This window comes from Equus caballus, chromosome 28 (genome assembly GCF_041296265.1).
Source record: "Equus caballus isolate H_3958 breed thoroughbred chromosome 28, TB-T2T, whole genome shotgun sequence".
NCBI classification, from domain to species: domain Eukaryota; kingdom Metazoa; phylum Chordata; class Mammalia; order Perissodactyla; family Equidae; genus Equus; species Equus caballus.
In genome coordinates this window covers 43,422,761-43,442,422 of record NC_091711.1, presented here as the reverse complement: position 1 = coordinate 43,442,422, position 19,662 = coordinate 43,422,761, and the positions used below count along the sequence as shown (strand labels likewise).

The 19,662-nt window shown below is 53.7% G+C and overlaps 1 protein-coding gene across 1 annotated transcript in view; it reads right to left on the bottom strand.

Moving 5' to 3' along the window:
- Positions 1–139: 139 nt before the first annotated feature.
- Positions 140–19,662, bottom strand: part of ACO2 (aconitase 2) — a 52,355-nt gene continuing 32,832 nt past the window's right edge. Inside the window, exons 3-18 of the mRNA XM_001502501.6 lie at positions 18,555–18,813; positions 15,201–15,293; positions 11,562–11,720; positions 11,201–11,351; positions 9,742–9,846; positions 8,713–8,804; positions 7,520–7,625; positions 6,121–6,278; positions 5,825–5,898; positions 5,170–5,281; positions 3,937–4,059; positions 3,511–3,666; positions 2,354–2,545; positions 1,744–1,876; positions 1,145–1,266; positions 140–675 (exon numbers count right to left, since the gene is read on the bottom strand). Coding sequence (XP_001502551.3) covers positions 538–675; positions 1,145–1,266; positions 1,744–1,876; positions 2,354–2,545; positions 3,511–3,666; positions 3,937–4,059; positions 5,170–5,281; positions 5,825–5,898; positions 6,121–6,278; positions 7,520–7,625; positions 8,713–8,804; positions 9,742–9,846; positions 11,201–11,351; positions 11,562–11,720; positions 15,201–15,293; positions 18,555–18,813 — 2,173 coding nt within the window. The 3' untranslated portion in view covers positions 140–537. The remainder of the gene's footprint in view (positions 676–1,144; positions 1,267–1,743; positions 1,877–2,353; positions 2,546–3,510; positions 3,667–3,936; positions 4,060–5,169; positions 5,282–5,824; positions 5,899–6,120; positions 6,279–7,519; positions 7,626–8,712; positions 8,805–9,741; positions 9,847–11,200; positions 11,352–11,561; positions 11,721–15,200; positions 15,294–18,554; positions 18,814–19,662) is intronic.

Here is a 19,662-nt window from a genome sequence, read left to right as displayed (position 1 = left end):
CTGGGACAGAAAAGGAGTGGGAAGTCTGCTGGCTCACGTCTCCTTTGCTGCAGTGACAGGCCCACCGTGGTGTGGCTGTGAAGACCCACCCTGAACCCTGGAGTTGATAACAGCACAGGTACCACCACACACACACAGGAACAGTCACTGAATTTGGATTCTTATTTTCCTTGCAAGAGCAAAAGGTTCTTTAAAATCCTTTAGCCACCAGTGAAATGATCAGGCAGGAGAAAAACTTTAGATGGGAGTCTTGTCATGAAAAATAAATACAGTTGCGTGGATTGGAGCTGCTCAAGATCTGAACCAAACTAAGAACAGGAAGGCAGGGGGCTGAAAATAGTATAAGAAACCCCCCCAACCATGGGTCACTCATGGGCTGAGAGAGGGGAGGGCAGCTGGCCTGGCCACACCATCTTGGAGCAGGAAGCCATAAATGGATCAGTCGGATCCAGTTCTGATGACGCGTGGAACTGCACTTGTAACACCAGCCCGGGTCCGAGGAGCAGGGCAGGCAGAGGTGGGTGGCAGAGCAGGATGTCACTGGTGCTGCAGCTCCTTCATTCTGTTCAGAGCACTGCCAGCACGGAACCACTCGATCTGGGTCTCGTTGAAGGTGTGGTTCAGGAGGATGGTCTCCTGGGTCCCGTTGGGGTGCTTGATGACGCATTTCAGAGGCTGTAACGGAAGAGATGGGTGTGGGCCAAGTGGCTCCTAGGAACACGGCCCTCTGTTCTGCTAGAGGATCAGAAAGGTGAGGCACTGCTCTGGGGCCTTGGGGACCAGTAAGGAAACCAAGTCCTAGGCCAGGTCTGGGCCTGGGTGGCCATTGTGAGACCTGGATGGCATCCAAGGGGGACTCCTGGGGGACAAGAGGGTCCCGCTGGGCATGGGCCATTGGCCTCTGAGTGCCAAGTCTGGGCTAACGAGCGTATTGTAGGAAGGCCTGAGCTGGCTCCACCTTCATCTCTGGGAGGCTTCCTGGAGAATTTAAGGGCTGTTCCAGCTGGAACAAAGGCTCATGGGCAGAGGTGCAGATGGGGCCAGGTATAGAATGTGGGGAAGCCAAGTGGCTGCTCTCTGTCCCCCTAGAGGGCCCCAGGGGAGCTGGGCTGACCAGCCCACCCTCCTTCCCTGGGCCCCTGACCTTGCCAGGGGCGAAGTCCTTCAGGCCCTGTATGGTCAGCTTGTCCACGGGGTGAATCTTGTTGTAGTCTGCTGGGTCAGCGAATGTAAGGGGCAGCAGGCCCTGCTTCTTCAGGTTGGTTTCTGGAAGGCAAAGGGTGCACTCAGTCCATAGGGGCAGGGCCCCCAGCCCCCTTCTCTGTGCAGGGAATCTCAGCAGCCCAGAGAATTTCCCTTTCTAAGTCCAGTTAGGGCTCTAGGAGAGACACCTCTAGTCCTGCCATCTGGGGACAAACCTGGGACGGTGACTACCAGGACCAGGTTGGCTGCACTCCCAGTGACATCGTGCCTTTCACTAGGGCCCTACACAAGTGTGCTTCAGCGCTTGTATCTCCGTAAGGCCTTCCTGATAGACGTTCACAGTCAGGAAACATCCTTTGACCAGGTTGTCAGGGTGCCCTGGATTTCAACTGCTTAGCTCTATAAGTTTGGAAGCAAGACCAGTGCTTGCCCAAGATGGGGACTATGGGCATTGGACTCAGTGCAAATCTGTAGGGGCAAAGGCGGGCGGCTGTGGGGCTGTGGTGTAAAACAGGCACCGGGCATGTGGTTCCAGCTCACCATGGATCCTGGCGAAGCTCTTGGTGATGATGGCCCGGCCCCCGAGGTGGCGAGGCTCCAGCGCCGCATGCTCCCGGCTTGAGCCCTCGCCGTAGTTCTCATCTCCGACCACCACCCACCGGATGCCATGTTTCTGTCCAGCAAGTGAGGAGTGAGGGTATGAGGAAGGAGGGCACTGGTCCCGCTTGCCCAGCCCCTGGGCTTCCTGAGGCTCACAGGTCAAGGGGCTAGAGAGGCCCCTCACCTGCTCCTCAAGGGGAAGTCAGAGGTGAAGCAGGCCCAAACCAGGCCCTGAGGCGACAGAGGTGATCAGACATGGGCCCTGCCCGTCTGCAGTGGGCATGGGGAGGTGTGACCCACCCTGTGCTCAGCATAGAGGCAGGCTGTGGGTGGAGGGCCACTGTGTGGGAAGAGAGCCCGGAGCAGTGGGTACACAGGGAGGGTGACAGACATGGGATTGCCTCCATGGCACTGGGACATCGTTCAACTGCAGAGCTGTTGGTGCGGGATTCTGGGTGGGGAGGACCCCTTCCCTGGACCACCCATCCTGCCCCACCTAGCCAGGAGGTGCCAGAAGACCCTACCCCCGCCCCCACCAACTCTGACCCACCTTGTAGTAGCGGGCAGTGTCAGGGACAGGACCAAACTCCTGGGTGACGGCATTGCGCACAGAGTTGGCTTTGCCGTTTTCGATGTTAATGGCACCAATGAGCAGGTTATTGGAGATATTGTCCAGGTGCCCACGGAACTTGAGCCAGGGGCCAGCAGCCGAGATGTGGTCCGTGGTACACTTCCCTTTGACCTTGGGTGGAGGAGGAGAGAGGACAGAAGTCAGGGTGTGGTCACTGAGTGCTAGATGAAGGGAGAAGCCCTCTAGAGACAGGCAGCTGGCCCCAGTGGCTGGACCCAGAAAGGGTGATAAGAGAAGCAGGGCAGGCTTTGGGTATGTGGTCTGCAGTCCTGGTATCGCCACACTCGGGCCAAGAGGGCTCTGGCAAGGCCATCACCCACCCTCCAAGGCCTCGGCTGGTCAGTGAGATCTCCAGGACAGGCCACTGAGAGAGGGCAGAGGCTGGACAAGGAGGACAGACATGTCTGCTCGCTCACCCTTCAGGCCTAGGCCCCCAGATAAGAGCTGGGAGACCAGCTGCAGACCCATGTTAGACACAGAGAGGGGAGCCTGGGCCCCGGCTGGTGACTGATGGATTTCATCTTACCACAGGCGTTTATTACTGGCTGTGTCACTGCCTGGAGACTCCTTGGCAAACAGCATAAATTCATGTCTGTCATGGGTCTGAGGCCTCTGGCCACATCACAAAGGCTCATGTCTGCTCAGCTCCCGAAGCCACACCCACTAACATCCAATTCGGGGAACAGAGAAATCAAAGGTTTCCGGAGCCTATGTGGTCAAGCTAGGGAGGTGCAGACCTGCTGAGCAGGGTCACACGTGTCCTTGTCTTCCTTGTGCTGCATTCACTGCCCACACCCACTGGAGGTGGCCCTCACCAGGTGCAGCCGGATGGCTGAGAGCCCCAGACACCAGCTGGCCAGATCCAGCTCTGCCCCGACATGGCAGTGGAGAAGGGGACACTGGGCTGCAAGTGCCCTTGCCCCTCTGCAGCCAAACTTCCCTTCCTGCCCCCCACCCTAATCTTGACCTTCTTCACCAGGGCCCAGGGGAGGACACATGGTCTCACGGCCCTTCCTGCTGATCAGGGAAGGGTACCCTGGCAGGATGGCGTTGTTCCCCTCTGGCCCCTCACTGACCTTGATGAGGATTTGCAGGTCCTCCAGATCTTTGCCATCCCACTTGTCAAAAGGCTCCAGGAGCTGCAGGCGCTGGCTGGTGGGGCTCACATCCACTCGCTGCCCACTGCTGTCCTTGGGCGGGTGCTGGTAGGTGTCCTGCCCAGGGTCAAACTCCTGCAGCAGGAACAGGAACAGGGACATTTGGGTGCTGAATCCTCAGTCCTCACGTGGATGGGCACACAGAAGGTAGGCTCGCCCCTGCTCCAAGCCTTTCCTCCATTCTCACTAACAGTGCCACCCCTGCCTGCCCAGGATGGGCAGGGCCGAGATCCTGGGATGCTGGGAAGGAAGTATCTAGGTTACACAGCAACTGGCAGTTGCCTGAGGCAGCCAGGCTGGCAGGCCCGCAGTGGCTAAGAGCGGAGGGTAGCAGTGCCTGCTCACCGCTCGGGGGAGCTCATCTGCATCCGGAGCCTCCAGCTTGAACTTCTTGCCATCCTTGCCGGTCAGGAAGTCAGTCTCTGGGTTGAACTTGAGGGTGCCAGCAATGGCCAGGGCTGTGACAATCTGAAATGGAGGAGGCCAGTTCATTGGTTAGTATCAAACATCACTTGAGCCAGCCCTGATGGCTAGTGGTTAAAGTTCAGCACGTTCCGCTTTGGTGGCCCAGGTTTGGTTCCTGGATACGGAACCATACCACTCATCTGTCAGTAGCCATGCTGTGGCAGTGGCTCACACAGAATAACTAGAAGGACCTACAACTAGAATATACAACTATGTCCTGGGGCTTTGGGAGGGGAAAAAAACACCACCACTCCTGTCCCCACAACCCAGCAGAAGCCTAGACCAAAAGTGAGAATGGGGCCCAGGGCATTTCCAGGTCGTTCACAGACTCTTCTTCCCTCAGAGACTGGACTACAGGAATGTCTCTGGGACCACGAGCAGCTGGGCCTGCAGAGGACTCATGAACCTCAAGAACAGTGGGAGCTCTACTACTCCCCACTGAGGCCTGGGCCTCTGTGCTCTCCTCAAGGTGTGCCACCCTGGACCTGGAGAGGCCCTGGCACAGAAAAGTGCTGGGACGAAAATGTTCCTGCACGGTTAGCACAACGAAAACATGGAAGGGGCCATCTCTTCACTCGGTTTTAGCAACACTTGAACACTCAACGTACAAAATTGAATCAAGACAGACCGGCCGGGTGCTGACCATTCTGAGGCTGAACCGCCGCTAAGTGCCTGAAGCGCTTGGTTCACTCAGCGTGCATTGTACTAACGAGGCCTCCTGCCTGGCCCAGAGACTGCCAGTGCTTTCCGTACTTGCTCACGTAATCCTGACAGGATCCTGGGGCTCAGAGAAGGAAAGTGACTTGGCCAAGTAGAGGCAGGGCTGGCATTTGTCCCAGGTAGTGATTCCAAGCTCTGTTTGTGGCCATAACTGTACTAAACAACACCTCAGACTCCCGGGATGAGAGGGGGCTAGACAGGGGGCACCACCAGAGCATGATGCTTGAGGCTGGCAAGGCCTGTGGCTCTTGGTTTCAATGCCAGCCCTCCCTTGGCAGCCCGATGAGGTCAGACACCCTTGCCCCAAGCTCCATCTCTCCCTGCCTCCCCTGACTAACCAGGGGCACAGCCCCAGAGGCATCCGGGCTAGGGCCTGGCTGCGCAGAGTCTCACCTCTGGCGATGTGACAAAGGCATGGGTCTCAGGGTTCGCGTCGTTGCGGCCTGTGAAGTTCCTATTGTAGGAGGTGACGATCGTATTTTTCTCCCCCTTCTTGATGTCCTTCCTGCAGGTCAGAAGGGACAGGGTTAGGGATGTCTGGCTTTGTCACCTGGCCCATCCTGCCTAGCTCGTGACAGAGGAAGGAGAAATGGAAAGACCCTGAAACAGTGGCCTCCTCTCTGGGACTCACACATCAGAGCAGGAGGAAAGCTCAGGGATGGCTCACCGAGGTTTCCTTGAAACAACATGTGAGGCAGAGGCAGAGCCAGATCAAGGCCCGAGTTTCCTGTCCCTGGGCCACTGCCTCCTTTCAAATGGCTGCATCAGAGCCTTCAGCTGTGTCATTAGGACAAGGCCTCTTTGATTTCTTCCTGCCAGCCCAGGCTTCAGGCAGTGGCCACTCAGTGCCACTGTGGGGCTCTTCCTCTTTACTTCCAGCCCAACTTTCCAGTCCTGCCTGGAAAAGTCTATTAATGTGCAACAGCCCCTGATGCTAGAGGCTTTGGGTTGAGTCTCTTCTCTCTGCTCCAGTAACGTCTCCCCTCAACATCTGGGGCTCTGTACCCCAGGACACAAGGGGCTGTTCTGTCAAAGATGCACCTCTCACCTGTCCCACTGGCCAATGCAGGGGCCACAGGCGTTGGCCAGGACGATGCCACCCACATCCCTCAGGATCTGTGCCTGCAGGGGAGAGAGGAGAGGACATTGTCACGGGCAGGCTAGTGGCTGATGGGCAAGGGTGGTTTGGCAGCCTGAGGGATAAAGAGCTGTACTGGAACCCTGGGGCAGCTGCTGGGACCTGCCCCAGCCCTGGCTGACAAGGCTGTGGCTTGTCCCACCCTGACGCCGCATTATTCAGTGGTTGGGTGGGGAAGCCAGGGGCAGGGGCATGTGGGCACTCACGTAGCCATCCCGTTCAATGGTGGCACGGATCTGCTCAGAGCCTGGTGTGATGGTGAACTGGGACTTGCACTTGAGTCCATGGGCCAGCGCTTGCTTGGCCACAGCTGCTGAGCGCCCCATGTCCTCATAGCTGGAGTTGGTGCAGCTGCCAATCAGACCTGGTGTATTGGGGGTGGCAGGGCCAGGGGTCAGGAGGAGAGAGTGACCAAAAGTTCCACCTGACCTCAAACTATCCAGACCTGATCAAAAGTTCCCCAACTAGGGGCTGTTCTTAACAGAGAAGAGTTGGAAGCAACCTAATTGTTCAAGAGCAAAGGACAGGCTACTCGTGACCCAGCCATTTAAGGGAAGATGATGTGGCCGTTGCACATGACACTGTTCATGTAGTAGTGGTATAAGCCCTTCTCACGATAACGTAATCTGCGTGTGTATGCACGTCAGAGGGCTCACACTAAAGTACTAACAGTGACCGCTGCTGGGTGAGATGCTTACAGGAGAGGCGAATTTTCTTCCTTTATGCTTTCCAGTATTCTGTGACTTTTTTTATTGGTTTATAATGGGGGAAAAAAAGAGTTCTTTTTAAAAAGTCTATCATAGTTACTGAAAAAGTCAATAAAGACTAGATGACATCACACCATCTCTAGATATCAAGACAGTCTCTCAAATCAATCTATTTTCTAATTATTAAACTACCAAAGGTTTTTTATTTACTGCAGCTATAAGGGTCAACACATTACACAGCACTTTGTGCCAGGTGCTCTGCAAAATTCTTTTCATGTATTAACTCGTCACTTCTCCCAACAACTTTAACGAGTAAGTACGATATCACCCCATTTTACAGATGGGGAACTGAGGCACAGAGAGGTGAAGTAACTTGCTTGTGGTCACCCAGCTATGAAGTGGCAGAGTCAAATTCAAACCCAGGCCACCTACTCCAGGGTCCACGCTCTTCACAGCCACCCTGTACTGTGATAACAGCAGGTGCCAGTGATACCGATGTGCCAACGTGACGGTATACGTCAAGCACGTAAAATGAAATCAGGCATCATGGTTAGTACGATGAAATGTTTGTAAAACAGAAAAATACACACATCAATATGTCTGTCCACAGGAACACAGTATACCTCTCACAGAGCCCCCAGAGCTGGTTTCTGGTTGGAGATTCAGATTAAGGGTGTTTTAAAATTCTTGTTTACCAATATTCTCTATAATAAGCATATATTTCTTTTATACCAAGAAAAAGTAATTTTTTAAAAAGCCATAAAGAAAAACCAAACTATTTCAGAAAGGGCTTGGTACATTTCGGAAGTACCCATGGTAAGCAGGGCGATTGTCTAAAGCCCTGGGCAGACCCACTGGCCCTGAGGCCTGTTAAACTGACAGGGTGGAAGGTGCTCACCCACTCGGATGTCCAGAGGCCATCCTTCCTTCTCTGCCACAGTGCCTACTTCTGCCACAGGGTGAGCCAGGTCGGGGGTGAAGGGCCCATTGATGTGTGGCTTCAGCTGAAGAAGAAAGACATGCGGAACAGAAAGAGAGAAGAGAGAACAAATCTTGGAGTGTGAATAGCCTGTTCTTCAGGGGCTACCTGTCTCCTGCTCACCAAGACCTCACAGAGGGCCTGGGAAGCCAAGTACTGTTCTTATGGCTCAAACCTCACCCCAGGAAACAAGCGAGCAGTGGGCACTGCTATGCACCAGCTCCTGGGATCCCTCTAACCCTGCAAGGCGGGTATTATCTCCAGGCTGCAGGTGAAGGAGCTGACGTGCTTTTGCTCAAGGTCACACAGCTAGGAGATGGCAGAGGTATGGAATGAATCAAGGTTGTCAGCTTCCTAAGTCCATTATCTCCCATACTATGGTGCTTCTGGAATCTTCTGACAGGACGGAATTAAGACCAGATGCTTTCCATGTGATAATACTTAGCAGGAAATGTGAAGCACTTAGCAAAGTGCCTGGCACACAGTGAGCACTCAATAAATGTTAGCAATTATTATTACATGAATTAGCTCATTCAGTTCCCACAATTGCCTTAGGTTTACACACGATGAAGTGAGGCCCACAGAGGTTGAGTAACTGGCCCAAGGTCACAAGGTTAAGCAGCAGAGTCAAGATCTGAACTCACGGAGATTGGCTTCAGGGCCTAAACCCTCAGCCACTCTGCTCTGCTGTTCTGCTCCTCCACCCCTTTCCTCTGGCCTTCCAGATCTGCTCTGCTCTACAGGTCTCAGGGTGCCAAACCCTGCTCAGGCTGGGAAGATCAGGCCTCATTCTCTGAACTCTGACAGTAAGGCAGAAACCTTGGCTTCTGCTAAAGATGAGGTGGGGGCAAACAAAACGAGTTTTAGAATCACCAGCCATAGCCACCTCTGTTCTCCCCTTGGCCATATATCCCTCCTGCCACTCCTCCCACCCCACTGCAGCCTGATTCAGGCAGCAGCTTGCAGGGGCACTGGAGAACCAAAGGCCCAAGAGCCCTGCTGGTATGCAGGCAGGGACCCACCCTGGCCCTCCCCAGGGCCCACCAGAAGCCTCCAGACAGGGCCTGAATTCCCTCCCTCAGAAACTCCTTGGACTCAATTCCGTTGCTCACCTCGCTGAGGTTAATTTCAATCAGTTGGTCATAATGGCAGCCAGGGTCAGGTACCAAGTGATCCTTGAATTCATCAGCTAAGTGGGCAATGTCTGAAATCAATGAGGAAGGGAGACTGAAGCACGTGAAACACAAATTGCTCATGAGACTTCACCATCCATCCATCTGAGCCACAGGGACCTGGCACCTGCCAAACACTGGGCCCTGGGCCCTGACTGGGCAAACAAAGGAATACAACAAACAGCACAGGACACTGTCCTGCCCTCGAGGGGCTTGCAATCTAGCAAAGGAACCATCAGTGAGTCAGAAGTTACAATATGACATGACAGAGACAACAAGAACACAGGGACACAGTGTCTGAGGTTCGGAGTCCGGGAAGGCTTTCTGCAGATGAGACGTGCTGAGTTTTGAAGGGGGAGAAGTTATGTGATAATGAAAGGGAGAAAAGGGCCTTCCAAGTAGCACTCCATGTGCTTAGAGCTTGGAAACAAACTGACCAACTCTCCCCACGGCGCCCTGGCCTCTGGCTCCACCAATCACTCTCCTTCCCCTCCCCTCAGAGGCTCCAAGCATCCCTCCCGCAGACCCCATTTCCACTCCAGCTTCAAAAAATCCAAGTTAGAAAGGCAGGGAAGTTGTAGGGGGAGGCTGGGAAAGTGGTTCTTGTTCCAAATGTTTTTCCTCCTCCCCATGCTGGGGCAGAATTATAAACAGAAGCAGGTCCATGTCATTTCCAGAGCTTCCTGTAGGGGGCCCCAGGGACCAAGCCATGAAGAACCAGTATTCTGCCACCCTTCCAGGTGAAACTAAACCCCAGTCCTGAGGCACGGATATCTCAAACTTAGATGCCAGGCCCTTCGAGAAGCTGCTGAGAGCTACAGACACCATACTCAGAAAAACTGGCACACACATAACTTTTCATACACTTTTAGGGGCCTCTCAGAGCCTCTGGAGCCAGTCGAGACAGCAGGTTGAGGACCCTGCCCTAAAGGGAAAGGTATCGCTTACAGCTGTTCTGTGCCAGCTCACCTGCCCGGCCTGTCTTGTCCAGGTATTTCTTCATCCTGTGGTTGTAAGGAAACACTGAAGTGGTGGCCCCGATTTCTGCGCCCATGTTGCAGATTGTCGCCATGCCTGCAGAGAAAGAGCCCAGGGGGCTGGCTGAGTGGCTGAGTGTGCGTCCCACCACCTGCTGGTGTGCATACACATCTTCACACCAGGGAGCTGGCATCATTTCTTTCCTTGCTCACATGGCCATCTCGTGGCCCAGCATTAAAACAAGGGCCAGTGAAGAGAGGCCACGGGGGCCAGAGCTGTGTTCTGGCTCTCAGAGTGGCGGCTAGGTGGAGTGAAGAGAACACAAGATTCAGCCCCTACAAGCAGAGTTCTAGTTCTGGGCCTGGCTGTCCTGCTCAGCAGACTAGAGGGCCACCATGTACTAAGGGCTGAGCTGGTCAGACTGCCCCATTGTTACTGTCTCCATTCTGCAGGTGAGGGAACTGGCTCAGAGAGGTGCAAGGTCATGCCATAAAGCAAATGCAAGTGCCGGCATTCAGGTCTCGGTCCATATGCCTGGTGTCAGGCCTGCCCTCTTTCAGCCACACCATGGTGCTATGTGGAAATGTTTCCGGATCTCAGGTTTTCCAGCAATAAGACTGGAATGATGTCTACTGTCTGGACCACAGAGCCTCATACAGAACTGATGACGCTTACGGATGTCTTGACTGCTATCGGGACACCAGCCTCATGGGGTTGCTGGGACATGGGTCTGGACATGTTATCAACTTCCTAACTGAGCTGTCCAATGGTAGTAAGGGCTACCTGTAAGAGTGAGCCCCTGTCATTGGCGGGGTACAGGGCCAGCTAAACAGTAGCTCTGTTGGACTGCTGTGGAGCTGAGGCAGGCACTGGGGGAAGTCTGGACTGGATCATCTCTGGGGCTTGTTCCAAGTCTCCCTAGATTTCTGAGGGCCCAGGCACTGAGGCCAGATCACCAGGGGTGATGAGTAGGAAGGGGCTGGCTCCTACCTGGTCTTGGAGGCTGACAGGTAATAATCTCTAATCCAAGGGAAGTGAGTGAGGCTCCAACACCAGCCAAGGGAAGAGGTCAGAATGAGGCTGCTTTGTGAATGAAGTCCTGATTCTGACTCCCCATTCCCACACTTGAATCTGTCCTTTCTGAGATTCTTCTTCTGGAACACCCAAGATGACCCAGTGCCAGAGCCCAGCAGCAGAAGTTGGCTTGACCCTTAACTCTGTATCGCCACAGGCAAGTTACCTGCCCTCCTTGAGGGGCCTCAATCTCCTCCTCCGTCTAATCAGGGACCTGGACTAGACAATCTCCCCTCTACCTCTAAGTGTCCATCCCATGTCCAAAGTGACTGGGCGGATTCTTAGGGGAAGGCCATTCACTGCTTCTACGGCTCAACAACAGGCCCCCTAGGCCCAGCACAGGCTGAGGGCCACGTCACGAGGCTGCCTTCCTCACCAGTGCAGGAGATGGAGTCTACGCCAGGCCCGTGGTACTCCACGATAGCGCCTGTGCCACCTTTCACCGTGAGGATGCCCGCCACCTTTAGGATCACGTCTTTGGGTGAGGTCCAGCCGGAGAGGGAGCCCGTCAGCTTCACACCAATCACCTGAACAGGTGGGGCAAGAGAGCAATTACAGCCCTGTGTGCCACATGCCAGTTCCACCCAGGAACCTGCCTGCCGGAATTCCTGTTTCTGCTCATCCACCCTGCCTCCTTCCCAGAGAGATGTGAGCCTGACCTATTCCACATCTCCCATTCATCCCCACCAACCGCCCCTCGGTAGCCACCCCGAAATAAGCCCCTCCCTATGCCTCACCTTAGGGCACTTCAGCTCCCAGGGGATCCCAGCCATGACGTCCACTGCATCAGCACCCCCTACTCCAATGCAGATGCCCCCCAGGCCACCGCCATTGGGGGTGTGGGAATCAGTGCCAATCAGAAGAACCCCAGGGTATGCATAGTTTTCCAGAATGATCTGAAAAAGAATCCAAGATCTTAAGCTTAAAAGCCCTCAACAGAGAATGGAGGGAAGGCTCAAAAGGGGCCTGCAAAACTGTCCCCTGCTGACACTGGGCCGCTGGGCCATTCCTAGGCACCCTCCAGGATGGGACCTCTTCAGTGTGGCCTGGAAGAGCCAGAGACTTGGGAGACAGCGGCCTGGGCTGATGAACAACTCTGACAGCTCCTGACTATATGACTTGGGCTTGTAAATGCCTCCCCAAACCTCAGTTTCCTCATCTCTTAGCACAGTAATAAGAACGCCTGCACCATCTTGACCCCAGGATTGTGGTGAGAACCAGATGAACTGAGACACAAGAACGTGTCCTGTGAAGGCCTGGGAACAAGCATAACCACTGAAAGGCGCTCCTGACAACACTCTGCCTCGAGCGCTGGATGTGTGGAGTGTGCCTATCTGGCTCTTTATCAGGGCAGAAAATTTTTTCATGAACTGGCTGCAGTCTTCACAGGAAGCACTGAGGACCCAACAGGGGGACAGGCCCCAAGCTTTTCCACTGCTGACCTGAAGAGAAGTAGAGACGATTCACCCCAACCCCAGCAGCCTGGAGACGGCTCTGGGAACTGAAGTGACTTGCTTAAGGAAGATGATCACCTGCCTCATCATCCTTCCTATCTCATGGTGTTCCCTTCAGAGGCACCCAAAGGTGCTGGCAGCGAGCATTTCCTCCAAAACATTTGATGGAGCTACAGGGTCACTGACCCCAGTGCGGACACTCTGGGGGCTGTAGGATACTGCTGGGAAAGCCCCAGCCAGGAGTCCCATGCCCTGGGTCTGAGTTCTGGCCCCACCTCTTCCTAGTAGTTGTGGCCCTTAGGCAAGTCACTTCACCTCTCCAGGCCTCAGTGTCCTCATCTATAAAAAGTAGCCAACCTCAGCTCATCAGATCACTGTGATGACTCAGTGGGATCATGTACATTAAGCTGTAGTAGTGCCTGGGAGATGCATTATTTTTATTTATTATTTTGCACTAAGAACCTTCATCTGAGATTCTGTTGCTCATCTGTCAGATGGAATTATGTCCCCAACACACACATGTGGATGTTGGGAAGGACAATGAGATGAGAGATATGAAAGGTTCTATGAACTCTCAGGACTGACTGAATGGTGGGCAGGCTCCCTAGAACGTTACAGAAACTCCAGGGCCTCTGCTTCGGGCTAGGCATCTGCTCAGCAGACTCAGCAAGGTGCATAGGGTCTCGCCTCGGGGGAATGCACAAAGTTAGCAGACCTAGTTCCTTCCCCAGGAAGGTGGCAGCTAGCTAGGAGAACAGGCCAACCTAGAGGAAATCCCTAACAAAAAACAACTGTGGGAGAGAACACTGTTTAACTTGTTTCATTTCTCCAACCCTCCTGCCTCAGCTGTGTATGAAGATTTAAAACTAGTTAATCTCTAAAGCTCCTCAAGGTTGTAAAAAGTCTGATTTATGAAGACCAGACACACAGAATTCGGTGTGATCTCATGGCGTAGACCCAGAGCGTGCTCCACGTCCAGAGGGGAGAGGTGACTGCAGAAAGAGTCACAATAAGGCTGGTTGTGACGGTGGCCTCAGCAGTATATGCATATGGCTGAGTAGAAAGGCGTGATGAAGGAGAAGGTATTTTAGGCCAGACCAACATCTAGAACATAAAATTGGAAATTCAGTCATCCATCCACACAACACACATGTACACTGAAGACCTATTCTGTACTGACCTGGCCCCGGGCCCAGTGCCAGAGGGAAATCAAGGAGCCCCCACTGCTGTCCCTATAGAGCACATGGTGCAGTGGGGAAAGCACCTGGCACACACTGGGGTCATAATGTGGAGGGTCCCACAGGATCACATGAGAGTGTCCCAGTGCTGGGCACAGGGAGGGCTGGGGGCTTCACAGACATAACCGGCAAGCGGAGACGTGGAGGAGGGAGGATCTGCCAGGTGTTCGAGGCAGAGGGAAAGGGTTTAAGACTTGGTTTGGACATGGTGGATCAAAGCTGCTGATGGCACGGCACTGGGGGAGAAAGTAAGGCTGCACAGGGACCACATGATTCCCAGGAATTTTCTTTTTAAAGGAACAAATACATCAGGCTGTAAGCTTAGCTGGTGGCCACTGGCAGGTATGAGCTGCCATCACTCACAGCCCCAAATTTTGGCCCAGGAGCTGCCAAAAAGGCCTGGGCATTTGTACTGAGATGGAATGGGGGGCTGAATGTATTGGGGGATGAATTGGATTGGGGTGTCCTTCAGACAAAAGGCCACGGCTGGGTCCACCTGACTCCCTGGCCCTGTGGCTGAGAGAGGTTTTCTGGCCCCTGCAGACTCAGGTGTCTGCCTCTGCCAGGCAGCCCCTTGCCGGCGAGAGCGCTGGTTTGAAAGGGCAGAGAGTAGTGACCCGTAGGCTCTGGTTTCAAAGCAGAGCAGTGCTGGGAGCCCAGGCAGGTCAGATTACAGCCTGACTCAGCTCATCTTGAAGAAGGCCTGGGATGGAGGTGGGGAGAAGGGTCACCTTTGAAAGGTGCAAAGAGGCAGGTTTCACATACAGGATGGGTGGCAAATGGACACACAAACCAGTGCACACCCCACAAAGCAGGTCAGGGGTCCTCAGCACTCATCTGTGATGAGAACTAAGCACCCATCTCCCCAGAAAGATGCACACATACTTGTACTTAGAGAGACAAAACTGCCCACTAGGAGAAAATCCATGCTTGGGAGACCCCAGAAGAACTCCTGGCTGACATAGCCACATGACCCATGGTACCTCCATCCTAGAGAATACCGTGAAGGCGCCACAAAGACTCAGAGGAGCACTCTGTGCACTGAGGGGAGAAAGGCTGGTGTGATGGGGACCATAAGGCAGCCCGGTGGTGTGGGGCACTGGCTCCGGGGCCAGACTGCCTGGATGAAAATCCTGGTTCCACAACTGGCCAGCTGGGTGTCTCTGAGCAAGTAGATTAACTTCTCTGTGCCTCAACTTCCTCATCTGTAAGATGTGGATTAAAAAACTACCTCCTCGGTGGTGGTGAGCACTGTGTAAGTTAATATATGTAGAATGCTACATCTAGTGCCTGACACACAGGATGTGCTCATCGAAAGTTAGCTATCCAAGCAACAAAGTGTAACGCTTGTGGAAAAAAAGCAAAACAAAGAATAATACCACAATGTTTTAAAGAAGGTGTAGCAAAAGCCCCGTGAAACTTAGAATATTGGTTGCCAAGGGAGTCAGAAGGGACTATTTTAATTTCTTACACGGAGAGTGAAAATGTATAACTTGACATCATGAAAGTTAATTTAAAAATGAAGGAGGAGGAGCCTAAGCATTGACCGAGATGTCATCTAATTCGCCCCCTGCCCTCCTGAGCCTCGAGCCCCCTGTTCCCACAGGCCTGGAGGGGTTCTCTGGTTCCCGAGGCGCAGCCTGCCCGTTTCCCCACCCGAAAGGCAGGCCAAGCCCTGCTTTACCTGGTGAATGATTCCAGAGCCAGGCCTCCAGAAGCCCACACCATACTTGGCCCCTGCAGTTGCCAGGAAATTATACACTTCCTGGTTTATGTCCTATTGAGACAAATGAATAACCAGAGTGTTAGCAACACAGTTTGCATCCGGGACAACCCTTGCTCGTGGCCTCCTCCCTCGCCCCACCTCCCCTATGACCTTGAAATGCTGGCACTGTGAAGACAGGCCCTCTCCCGGAGACCTTCTACAAAGCAATCCAAAAGGGCCTGGATGTCGGCCCACAGCCTCAGGCGGCAGGCTCGGGATAAAAACATGGGAGCAGAGACAGGTTCTGTGACACCTGGCCAGAGAGTGGGTGTAGAACAAGTCCCCTCTCCACCCTGGGTCTTAGTTTCCTTATTTGTAGAAGGAACTGGGCTACAACATCTCCAAGGGCTCCTCTGGCACTCAAGTCCTCGGCCAAGGCCAGCACTGAGGGACACGTCACCACAGGACTGTCTAACTGGGACACGATGTTGGGGAGGGGACTGTCAAAGGGAAGCAGTGGGATGGAGTGGATATCCTGGTCCCTCTGTGGCTCATGTGGGGTGTTCCTTCTCCATCTGAGCCTCGGATGCCTCATCTGGTACTGTCAGTAATCCCGGCTGACATTTATTGAATGCCCACTAAGGAAATGGCTTCACACTAAACAACCTCACAACCCATCACATGAGGGAGGGGTAATGTCATTAAACCCATTTTACAGTTGCAAAAACAGAGGTTCAGAGATGAAATAACTTGCTGGAGGTTCCAGAGTTAAACAGAGGAGCCAGGGTTTGAAACCAGGTCATCCAACCACAGAGCCTGAGAGCTACATTCTATTATAAAATAGAGCTACCTCCCTTATTGGGAGGAGGACATGAGGCTCCATCTCAGAACACTTAGAGACTATCAAATGGACCGTGTTCTAAAACACAGGTTTCAACACAGCAAAACATTGGGATGGGCTGCATCCATTCTGCCTGTAATTTGAAGACGGCTTCCTCACGGGGTGGGAATGCTTCCCAGCACACTGATGTGAGGCCAGGGTTTATCTGGAAGCCATGGCATGTCCCTGGACAGGTGAGACCCCAGTGACAAGAGGGATAAGACCAGAGAGGACTACACAGTCTCAAAGGAGGAACTAGGAAATGAGACCTGCATGCCTCTGGGCGCAGGAGAGCCATGCTCCAGGGTGGAGAGGGCACTCCCTGTCAGCTTCCTGGGCCCTCGATAAAACACCCTCAAAACCACTCAAGCCTCTTCATTTAAACTCCAGACCCATCATGCATCCTTCTGGGGGTCCAGTAGGTTCCCCCAGATGAAAGGAAGGCAGACAAAGAACTTGGGTCCCCAGACCAGTCTCTTTCTGATGAAAAACTAATATATAAGCTTTTTCATTTACAAATCAATCACTTACGAAATTGGTACTGAGGGGAGGAGGCAGGTGGCCGTGTGTCTGGGTGCATGTGCACATGTGTCTGTGCAAGTGGAGGAGAGGCTGTGGGGTGGCCCCAGAGTGTTGCAGCAGAGTCTCGGCCTGAACTCAGCCGAGATCCCTTTTTAGCTGTCTGTGTGACCCTGGACAGGTCACCTACCTCTCTGGGCAACAATCAGAGGGACCTTTTACAAATACACATAAATCTGACCTTATCCCTCCGCTGCTTAAACCCTTCAATGACTCTTAAGATAGTGCTCATGGCCCTCAAGGCCCTGCCTGCGCCTACCCCTGCCCACTTCATACCACCCTCTCTCCCACCACAGAGCTCCAGCCCCATGGGCCCCCTTTCAATTCCACAAATGCATCACATTTCTTCCTGCTTTGGGGCCTTTACATACACTTCTGTCTAGAATGTTCTTCCAGTTAACATCAACTTATCTACTCAGGTCTCAGCTTACCTGTCACATCCTCAAAGAGGCTGTCCCTTTCCCCCGCACAGTCTAAATCAGACACCTTTCTTATACGCTCACAGAGACCTGTGCTTTCCCTTCATAACACATACACTAACTGGCCATTACCTACGTGTGTGACTGTCTCCCTACTAGACTCTAAGATCCATGAAGGCAGAGCCCTGTCTGTCGTGTTCACGCTGAAGCCCCAGCATCTAGCACAGGGTCTGGCATATAATTAATGTTCAGTAAACATTTGTTAAATAAATGAGGGAATGAGCTCTGAAATCCTATGATTCTGTGAATCTTGTCTCCAGAAGGTAGATTCTGAATCCACAAAGTAAGGGGAGGCCAGCGCCTGAGGTGGTGGCCCTGCTGTGGGCAGTCATCCCGAGGGCTGAAGAGGCCCCAGTTCCTGGCCAGGCCCAGTCCCCAGCACTGTGGGAGCCCCTGTGATGTTACCACCACCACTGCTGCTAACATGGAAACGGCCAGCCAGCAGGCTGGGTTCTTTCAGCTGTGTGGAGAAAGAGCCGCTGTGCAACCAGGACACAAACCGGCAGGTCAGGGTGAGAAGAAAGGGCTTGAATGGGAAAGCTGCCCTGAGCATTTCCCATGGGTCTGAGAGGCTCTCTGAGCTGTGCTGACCCTGGGAGCCAGAGCACTTTCAATTGCATGCCCCGCTCTGTGCCAAGCTGGGCCGCAGCCCTGCCAGCATTCAGCTCCTGCCAATGGCCCCCCCAAGATGGGCACCTTCCTCCATTGCAGGGGGTGGAGAGGGTGGAGGCCCAGAGCTGGGAGAGACCTGCTCTTGCCTAGAGTAGGCACATACAAAGGTACTGCAAGCAAAGCCTGGGGGAAGGAAGAGGGATTTGGTTTCATAAGGGTTAGGGAAATTCAAGGGAAAAACCCTTCTACCTCGTTAAGCCAAACTCACAGAAGAAGAAAGTCCCCAAAGGAGGCCAGTCAGCACTCGAGTGGGAGCAGGGATCGGGTCTGGCGCCAACCATGTGGCTATGGGACTTGACTGCACGGTGTCTTGGCCGCCTCACGTTTACAAAGAGCAACACCATCTGCCTCCCTCACTGACAGGGTCCTCGGGGCCAGATGAGAGCATGGGCGATGCTGGCAGAAAGGGAAATTTAAACTACCCTCTCAGAGCAACTGGCAATACGTATCAGAACCTGACGTCTGCATCATTTTTCTAATATGACAGAAAAAGGACCAGAAAAAGATACCCTTAGTGTGGTATGATTGAGGAGGATTTTTGTCTTCTGTAGGCTTTCTCAGTATTTTCTAACATCTTCACAATGAGCAAACAGTATTTTTAGAATTAGAAAAGACTAAGAACAAATTAAAAAAAAAAGACTAACCCAAAGAGCCCACTAGAATTAGGAGACGATGCCCTAGTCCAAGGGCGTGTCGCGCCCACGGCCCCCGTCTTTCGCTCACCTTGGCCCGGCGCAGGTCCTTCTCGCCCCCGAGCTGGGCCTCGATCAGATGGTCGCAGTGGATGGTGGACGGCACGGCCACCTTGGGCAGCCCGCTGCTGATGAACTGCAGCATGGCCATCTGGGCCGTGGCGTCCTGCATGGCCACGCGGTCGGGCCGCAGCCGCAGGTACGTCTCGCCCCGCTCCACCTCCTGGTTCGCTGGGTCATCCAGGTGTCCATACACAATCTTCTCCGAGAGGGTCAGAGGCCGGTTCAGTCTAGAGGGAGAAGGGAGGGGCTGCTCGGTACTGGCTGCACAATCTCCTGCCCAGCCACAGCCATTCCCTCTGGGCACGTGGCCACCCTGACAGAGGCAGGCAGGGGGAACCCTGCACTCTAAGGGGTGGGGAGAATCGGTCCTGCTTGCTGAGGTACCTCCAGCACACGGTACAACACCCGGCACTCACTAGGTGCTCCAAAATTACCCGATGAATTAGTGAATGACAACCTCACAAGAGGTGGCAGGGTTGTTTTTTAAAGGATATTTGCTTTTTCAGCATATTAATTGCTATTATCTGATGAGCACCAATTACATGTATATCTCGCCATTTAATCCTCTTGTACCCTTGACATTTAATAAAATAACCAAGAGGGACAATGGAGGCCCAGCAGAGTGGTGCCAATAGCTTAAGTTCACAGCCAGTCTTGCCTTGGATTCTCTCCTTCTTTCCATCCACGGCCACCTCCCCTGGGCCGTCCGCTCCACTAAGACACAGAGGATCCACAGCAGCATCCCCCACCCAATCTGCCTGCCCTCCATCCACAACCCTCACATCAGTGCCGGAGGCCTGCTACCCTATTATGCTAAAGCCTTTCCTATTAGCCCCACTTGCTCTCAGCCCATTAACACAGGCACGGCAGTCAGCTCTCAGGAAGAGAAACGCAGTCACCGCCTCCAGCCTCTCACTGGTCCCTCTCTTCCTAGACCCCATTTCCCTGTAGGTCCCACCCCTCCCTTCCTTGTCAGGGCCAAACTGGCAGTCCTGGCTTGACCCTTGGGGAGGTGCAGTCCCTGCCAGGCCTCAACTGCCTTCTCCGCACCAGCCTCCCCCATGAAGACTGAGCTC